Genomic DNA, 8720 nt, shown 5'->3' on the forward strand with positions numbered 1-8720 from the left:
AGTTATGCATGCATGCAGCAGGGACAGAGCCTAATCTTCAGCTCACTCACCCTCCTTTTCCTTTCAGGCAAAAGCTACACTTTTAACTCTTTCATAGGTGAAATATGAGCTGCTCTTGACTGCTCAGCCAAAGGTTGGCTCTGTAGCTGATGCTGCTGAAGACTGGACTCCATGGGGAGACCTAGGAGAGAGATCAGGAGTAGCTAAATTACAAATTCTTCAGCACAGTTGCTGAAGGAAAGGATTGCTTGATTTATCCATCAACATGATTGTAAAAGAGAGTAGTTTTTTAACACCTGTTGAGTGAAGAACAATTAGCAGGAATTGGGTAGATTTCAATTGACTCTTTTGGTGCTGCCTGAATAGAAATGCCACTGCTGCTATTCTGGGCAGAAAATCAAGCTTCCTCACTCAAGACAAGCATCCCAGTTTTGGGGAGGAAAAGTGCATGCAGTAGGTGAATTTATTAGGAATTGGAAGTAAAACTTATTGTCTTGACCATCAAAGACCACCAATAAGTAGAAGAAAATATTTTGCTTACTTTTAAAAATCATTAGAAGTAGATTCTTGTTTTAATCTTTGTGCCTAGATGTCTTGCTGTGGAAACCAATGTTGTGGATGTTTTTATTCTTGGGCAGTTCCCTAGTGTTTTGATGCCTTCTGAATGCATTGTTAAAGTGAGGTTTGCCTATCTTTTGGTTATTTTAACTCTGAGTCATTCTTTAGTGAGAACTTTTTCCACTCAAAATTGGGGATTTTTAGTACTTGTGTTAATTTTATAAAGTGTTCTGTGTTGCAGAATTTTTTGCAATTTTTATTGGTGTTGCTTTTAGACACAAAGAAAATGTACAGAATCGAGTAATACATAGGTTACATTTTACAGGTATCTTCGGCTCTCCTGCTTTATTTTAAATAAATTACCACTACACTGCACCTCTCAGAGAGGATGCAAAACTATAGTTTGCATATTCTGTTTGGGGAGCGGGTTGTGTGCCTCTTGCATAACAGTGCAGTATTTTTCTGAAACTGATCCAGTCAAGTTAAAAGGAATTAAAATACGAGAACCAAAAAAAGGAAATGAGAAAACGAAGAAATATTTAGGTGTTTTGTAAACCAACACAGTTCCTGTGTGATTTTGTATGAACTGTTTTTCAGATCTACAAAAGTGAATGACGGCATGCTACAAAGGAGGCATGAATATTTTTTTCAGTTTTTTGAGCAGGATAGAATAGGATCACATTTTAACATCTAAGTCAACTTACTTGACATTTTACAAGGTGGAATAGAATCTGGACCCTAATCATCTGCAGCCTGCTTTTTGTTAACTTCAGTAAGAGCTATATCAGCACTCTAAAATGTTGGTCTTTATTTTTATTTTGGTTTTTTTTTTTTTTTTTATCTTAAGGCTGCCTGGAGACTCAAGAACAAGAATAGGGTTCATAACATTTGACAGTACTGTTCAGTTCTACAACTTGCAGGAAGGATTATCACAGCCTCAGATGCTGATTGTTTCAGATATTGATGGTGAGTAAGAGAAGCGGATACAAAATATTTTAGAATCTACTTCTGCCGTTTCTAAGGAAAGATTAAAATCTACTTAAATATTCTGTTGTATGGTAGGACGGTGCGAAACTTTGACGCGTTTCGTTGTGAAGTTGTTTCGAGCTTGAAACAGCAAAATCGAAACGAAAGGCTTCAAAACAGCTTTGAAATGAAACGAGCACTCAAAACATTTAAAAACTAAGGAGAGGGAGGGGGCAGAGGGCGGGAAGGACAGCTCTGATATTGACATCTAGCTCCTGGTTCAATTTCCCAGCTCTCTGATCATTTCCCCAGCTCTTTCCCGGGGGCGCAGGCCCCTGATCTGCATGCGGGTTTTCAGCAGGTTGCCGCTGCAGGCTGGGGCCAGTGGCACTCACTCGACGCAGCCTGTGCAGAGCGCTGTGAAGACTGCGGTGCTGCTGCTGGCCCCAGCCTGCAGCGGCAGCCTACTGAAACCTGACACGCAGATCCGGGGGTCTGCGTTCCCCGGGCAGAGCTGGGGAAAGCGATCAGAGACCTGGAGAATCAGACTGGGAGCTGGGAGAATGTTCAGGTCCCTCAGCTCTCTGATTGCTTCCCCTAGCTCTTCCTGGGAGAGTGTGCAGGCCCCCAGATGATGTGGGATGACAGCAGGCTGCTGTGGCCAGCTGATGATGGCAACAGCTCTGGGCTATTTTCCCAGCTGGCCACAGCAACCTGCTGAAACCCCACGTGCAGATTTCGGGGCCCGCACCCCTCAGGAGGGCTGAGGGGATGTTCCAGACTCCTCTTGGGGGGGCGTGGGCCCCCGGATATGCATGTGGAATGACAGCAGGCTGCCGCTGCTGGCAAGTGATACAGGTTTTGCTTTGAACAGTTTGAGGTGGGGTTTTGCAGAAACCCCTGCACATATCTCCTTGAAATTTGGCAGACCTTATGCCCTCAGAAGGGGTTACCATCCCTGCAATTTTCATCTGAACCAGGCAAGAAATGACAGTTATAGGCATTTTTGTGATTCTGCAGTATAGCCTATGGGCAAAATGTCAAAACACATTGAAATAGCGTCAAAACAGAGAAACATTTTTGATTAAATGAAATGGAACAGTGCTTTGAAACAGTGAAACGAAACACTGTCCCTTCAAAATGGCAAAACAGAAGTCAAAACAAAACAGTGCTGGTTCGCACAGCTCTAAAGAATATGCATAGCAAAATGAGGGTGATCCCTACATAGTTTTTACTTAATGTACAATCTGATCATTTAAAAAATAGTTGGATCTGAAAAAATGAAATTATGATCATAATGACACTGGCACTGATAAAACCATTTGTTTATATAAAGTAGATTTTGTGTGGGTGCGTGCGCGCACACACAAAAATAAATTTGGGTTATACAGTGTTTTTTATACCACAGATCTAATATTTTTGTGGTATTTGTGTGTTTTTCTTTAATAAAATGTTTTTTTCCCATAGATGTTTTCTTACCTACACCTGACAGTTTACTTGTAAATCTACATGAAAGCAAAGAGGTAAGATTGATCAAAAAAAGTACTATTAAGTTCCATTTCATTCTAAAAAATAAGAATAGGTTTCTTTTTAAATTTTTTTGTTGTGTACCTTGTTATATAAATTCCATTGATTTCAGTATATAAGTTCAGTATCTTAACTTTGCCTGAAAGTCATTAACATATTTTAGAGTGGAAAAACTGTTTGTCTTTATTGTGTTTGTTTGAGATATCATTGGATTTTTTAAAAATGTCATTTTCTGTGCAGTGTGTTTAAGATGAGATGAAATATACATCACCAAATATGTATGACATGACTGTTGCCAGTACAGCTGAAACTGGATTATTTTTTTTGTCAGTAATACCTTTCCATCTGTTTTGCAGTTGATAAAAGATTTACTGAATGCACTGCCAAACATGTTCACCAATACAAGAGAAACGCACAGTGCTTTGGGTCCTGCACTTCAGGCTGCATTTAAACTGATGTCTCCAACAGGTGGCCGCATATCTGTGTTTCAAACACAGTTGCCATCCTTGGGTGCAGGGCTTTTGCACTCCAGAGAAGATCCCAATCAGAGATCAAGCACAAAGGTATTATTAACTTTTCATATTGATGCTCCATTCATTTATTTAAAAAAATGTAACTATTTATTCTTTATGTAATGTTCCTCTCTTCAAGGCAAATGAGCAGTTTTCTTCAGAGCCGAACTGATGTTTGGCTAATGCTGCAAGAGTAAACCTAACTAATTCAGTTTTAATCGGGCCTGGAACTGAAATGAACATCTGAGTGAAATCAGTAGAATAATTCTAGAAGTTCAGTTCTTGATATTTTGTCCATTTGTTGTTTTAAAAAATCCCAGGAGTAGTATATAATTCAAACGGTTTGTGACTGGAATGCTTATAAACTTCATAAATATTATTAATAAGCAATTAATATTTATCATATTAAATATTAAACAGAGGATTATAGTTGGTTATAAGCTTAACTTAATGTGGTTTAGATTCGAGAAAATAAATGCAAACAATTAGCTTAAAAAAAAAAAAAAAAAAGCAATGCTTTATATTATGCTTCTTTCTCTTTACAATACTATGCTATTTAATAGCATTTTTTCTGTCCAGCACAACATGTTCCCAGTTCTTAACCTTGCTGTGTTCTTATTCTTTGTTGTCTACCAAAGGGTGTGCAGCATCTTGGCCCAGCAACAGATTTTTATAAAAAGTTGGCATTGGATTGTTCAGGACAGCAAACGGCTGTGGATTTGTTTCTGTTGAGTTCACAATATGCTGACCTGGCTTCGTTAGGTAGGGGAAGCCAACTTTCATTCTAAATGTACTTTCATGTTTGTCACAGTTTTCACTTTAATGCCTAATAAAGGCTCCCTAGCAAATTTGTCTTTTAAGTTGTATAAATAAGTTGTTGTCACTTCTCTAAAGAAAGAAGGAACTGATTTGGAAATCAGTAATAGGAAAGAACAGGAAAGCCAGGCAGGTCATATCAGAGGGTCTGTTTATGCCGAGTCTCATGCTCAAGGAATAAAATAACCAGAAGGCAAAGAATGAAGAGAAGTTTGTTAATGCTCAATGTGGAACACGGGACAAATATTCTCATCCAGAGTTTTCTAAATCTTAAACCAAGGCCTGTCTCTGTACACCAGCCATCGATACACTGTGTAATATGGCATGAAACATTAGAAGTGTGTTGTGGAGGTAACAAATAGTGGTTCTTACCCAGGCGGCTGTGGAGATTGTGGAAGGGCCACAAAGGAGTTGTGGAGAGGGAGATAGCAAAGGATTCCTGGCACAAAGCTGCTCTACAGGTGCCAGTTCTGAAAAGCATCAGAGCCTCACAAGTACAGACAGGCCAGTTAGCTCTGCCGAGAGGTAAAGTTAGCTCAGACACAGTGCTGTGTGAATACAGCTGTGTTGCTTCTCCTCCAAAGCTAGTATGATTTGCTCTGCAAAAACCTTGTGAACTATCTGGTTACCTAAGGTTTAAGGACAAAATCTAGATTAGTTCTTTAGGTACTGCAACATCTTGACATTTAGGAGCCTGGCAGTAGGAGAGTGATCCAGAGAAAGTAGATTAACTACTAAAGTCCTGACAAAGTCAGTAGAAAGATGGATTCACTTTCAATTCAGAGAGCCTGGAAGTTGCTAGAGGCAGACCAAAGGAAACACCAAGCATAGGAGGTGTGTCTGAACTCTCACTGCTCTGCAGAGCTTAGGCATTTGACACAGGGGTGAGCATTGGGTACTTCAATTCACTTGAGATCCAGAGTGCTCAGTCCCTCTTGAAAGAGTAGATACTAAAATGACCAGTTGTAGTGGGAATGGTGTATACCTTTTGCCTAATAGCTTAGTAATTGGAGTGTATGCTGAGAACGTGCTGGGTCTCAGGTTCTCTTCAACCTAAGGATTTAAAACTACATCCCTCACCTTTCAGGAGAGTATCTTTAACCACAAGCTGTAGAACAATCTAGCTGAAGGCTCCCACTGCCCCTCCTGAAGAAACTTGTTCATTGTGCAGTCAGAAATGTACATATTATGGGATCAGGAGGAGGAAAAAAACAGAAGCAATGGCCACAAACTCCTGGAAGACTGCTTCAGGCTCAACTCTAAGAAAAACTTTGTCACAGTCAGGGTGTGCAGACTGGAAAACCCCTCCAGAGGTGGTGCAATCACCTACCCTGGAAATCTTCAAGAGGAGACTGGACGATCACCTCACTGGGGTCACCTGACCCCAGGTGTCTTTTCCTGCCTAGTGCAGGGGGACTGGACCTGATCATCTTGCAAGCCCCTTACAATCTATGCATCTATGAAAAAGGAAAAAACTAGTGATTCTGGCACTTGGCTAAGAATGGGATAGTCCTTGCCAGTCACTGCTCTGTGATGTGTTTATACGTTTTATGTCATGTTTAAGTTATTTTTACATGTATAAATATTAACCATCTTTCTCTGTCTCTTTCTCTCCCAAAGCTTGCATGTCGAAATATTCTGCTGGATGCCTCTATTATTATCCATCTTTTCATCATAGCCACAGTCCTGCTCAAGCAGAAAAATTGCAAAAAGACCTTAAAAGATACCTTACAAGGAAGATTGGATTTGAAGCAGTCATGAGAATAAGGTGTACAAAAGGTATGGCATAACAATTAAAAAGTAGAAAATGTTGTTTGTATATTAGTTTAGACATTGTGTGGAGTCAATAGGTGAGATTAAAACGCACCATGCTTCTTAAAAGGCATTCATTTAGAACACTGTTGTGAGCTGCGTGGGTTGCTTTTATGTTTTTTGCTTACATGAGTAAGCATTTAAACTAAGGTTTGTTTGTTTTTTAAAACTCTAGGGTTAAAGTAGGTAGTCTTTTGTGAATCTGCTCATTTTCTTGTCCAGCATCAGCTGGAATAGTGACTCATAGTTAGGAACTTCTTTCCACTTAGAGGAAAAGATGTGTTGCTGCTGATACAGCTTCTGTTGTCCACAGGATAATTGGCTGGAAGGAATTAAAAGTAACTAATATAATTTTCTGTGCAACATACTCAAATGGTAAATATCATGTATTAAGCCTTTCCATTGGGAGAGCCTAAATTTTAGACCTTGAAGTTTTCCAGATAAGAGCTGTTATAACTTGCGGGGTGGGAATCTTGTTGTAAGAGGAGGACTCTTATTTTCTGTCCTGGGGACAATAGAAGAGGTTTCCATCAGCAGCAGAGAACAGTTCCTTCCTAATCCTTAAGGGAAAAGGCCAATGGCATTTCATCCCAGACCTGAAAGAGCTCAGCTGCAAAATAAAGTGGAAGATCATGGCAAGCTACAATAATTCCCTTCCTGGAATCAGAATGGGTTCATATTTCTCAGCCTTTAAGGAGTTTGTCAGCATTTCTCTCAGGTCTTCCCACAGGAAGTTCTGGGGTTTATGGTAGGTCAAAAGCACTACTAGTTCAAGTTGTGGTTTTTTGTCTTGTTGATAGCTTTAAGGGTATTCACTAAAGGTGTGCATGGTTTTAGCTGTATACCTGAGAAAAATAACCTGTTTGTGTGTCCTTCCCTAGCTGGCTGGCTGGCTAATAGAGAGTAGATCTTGATTACAGATTTCCAAAAATGTTCAAGAGATGCTCAGTCTATCCAGAAATTAAACCTCATATGAGTGCAGTACCTTTGAGCCCCTTTGACGGGCCTAGTATTTTCTTTAAAACGTATTCCGGAAACCATTTTGTCCATGGTGGTGAGAACTTGCCATTCCCTGCTAGGATCACTTGCTATTATATGAGGACCTGATACCACATGCTATGTACCAAGTACATGCACTGTGTACCAAATACCTCCACAACTGGTCAATGTACATTCCAGACAAGCATTCCCTTGATATATTCCCCTGCTAGCAGTATCCTCTATGAGGCAGAAGGAAATCAGAAAGCATTTTCAAAGGGGTCGTCAAAGCCTGGAGATCCGTCCTGCAGCGTATTTCCAGCGGACTAGTAGTAATTAACGTGATTGCACAGTACCACAGGCATGCTTTGCATCAGCAAGTAGAGGAAAACACTCCCATTTTGTTGGCAAGCTGTCTAGCTGTGGAACTGGTGCACCAGACATCAGATAAACTTGTCTGCTTTCTGTCTGCCTAGCATCCAGAACAACTTGGTGTGTACACCCACTATAGGAAAATTTATGTAAATCAGGGGTGCTTAACCCCAGGCCCTCAAGCCAGATCTGGTTTCTGGTGCTGTCATTTAGCCCATGGAGCTCCCCATGGGCTGTGACCCTGTACCCTTGATTGGGTATGCATGGTAGTGTGGAGCCTGATTTTTGTGCACGGGGTGGTCCAGGGCCCTATCCGAGCACACGGAGCCAGGCATAGTTGGTGCGGGGCCCCATAGCCTAATCCTGGCGCACAGGGCCCAATTCCGCATATGGGGCCAGGCAGAGGCAGTGCAGGGCCTGATGCAGCCTGCAGACTGGTCCTGTGCCTCTCGTCTGGTCCATAAAGCCAAAAGGTTGAGTGCCACTGATCTAAACCATTTGTAGAATTGGAATTCTATATTTCAGAACCTCTTCTCAGACTAGTCCAATCTCAGAATGTTTGCTACTTAAAACAACAGGTATTACGACTTGGAAGCCTGAGGCCAGTATCTCTGATTCCTTCTGATATCTGGAACAGGAAGACGACTTCTTATATCTCTATACAGGTGTGAAGTCAAGCAAAAATAAGCCACTCTGAGTTTGATAGTCCCAACCAGAGGTCGACCAATTCTGGTTCCTGCATTTTCTGTGCTTGTCATTTCTTATTTCCAAGAATTTTGCTAGTGATGTCAGGCTTGTTATTATAGGGTAAAGGGAAAATATTCTGCTTAGACTTGAGCACCCTTCATCTTGCAGTCAGATGCTGAATGCTTTTTGAACTGTAGAGTAGCCCCTGCTCTTCAGTGGTTTGTGACATCTTAGTCAGCAGGAAAGATGCACCTATGTAGATTTTCTGACTCATGCACTACAAGGTCCCTCAAACTGCATGAGACATCCATATCTGTAATCTTGCACTGTCTTCTAGGTATGAAACAACAGAAGGTCTTGACTGTCCCTGAACTGTCAACTGGGAGTATGTGGGAAGGCCCTAGGGGGCATGGGCGGATGGGCAGGGGTGGAGCACCCCTCTGTGGGCCACATAGGCACCACCCAGCTGATCAGATGTGGGGGGGGGGGGGG

The 8720-nt window shown here is 41.3% G+C and overlaps 1 protein-coding gene across 1 annotated transcript in view; it reads left to right on the forward strand.

Annotated features, from left to right (window-relative positions):
- SEC24B (SEC24 homolog B, COPII coat complex component) overlaps positions 1-8720 on the forward strand; it is a 147520-nt gene that overhangs the window by 100544 nt on the left and 38256 nt on the right. The window contains exons 11-15 of the mRNA XM_019521821.1: positions 1406-1524; positions 2992-3047; positions 3408-3614; positions 4202-4325; positions 6000-6158. Coding sequence (XP_019377366.1) covers positions 1406-1524; positions 2992-3047; positions 3408-3614; positions 4202-4325; positions 6000-6158 — 665 coding nt within the window. The remainder of the gene's footprint in view (positions 1-1405; positions 1525-2991; positions 3048-3407; positions 3615-4201; positions 4326-5999; positions 6159-8720) is intronic.

Source organism: Gavialis gangeticus, unplaced genomic scaffold (assembly GCF_001723915.1).
Source record: "Gavialis gangeticus isolate Ggan-Ray unplaced genomic scaffold, GavGan_comp1, whole genome shotgun sequence".
In the NCBI taxonomy this organism is placed as follows: Eukaryota; Metazoa; Chordata; order Crocodylia; family Gavialidae; genus Gavialis; species Gavialis gangeticus.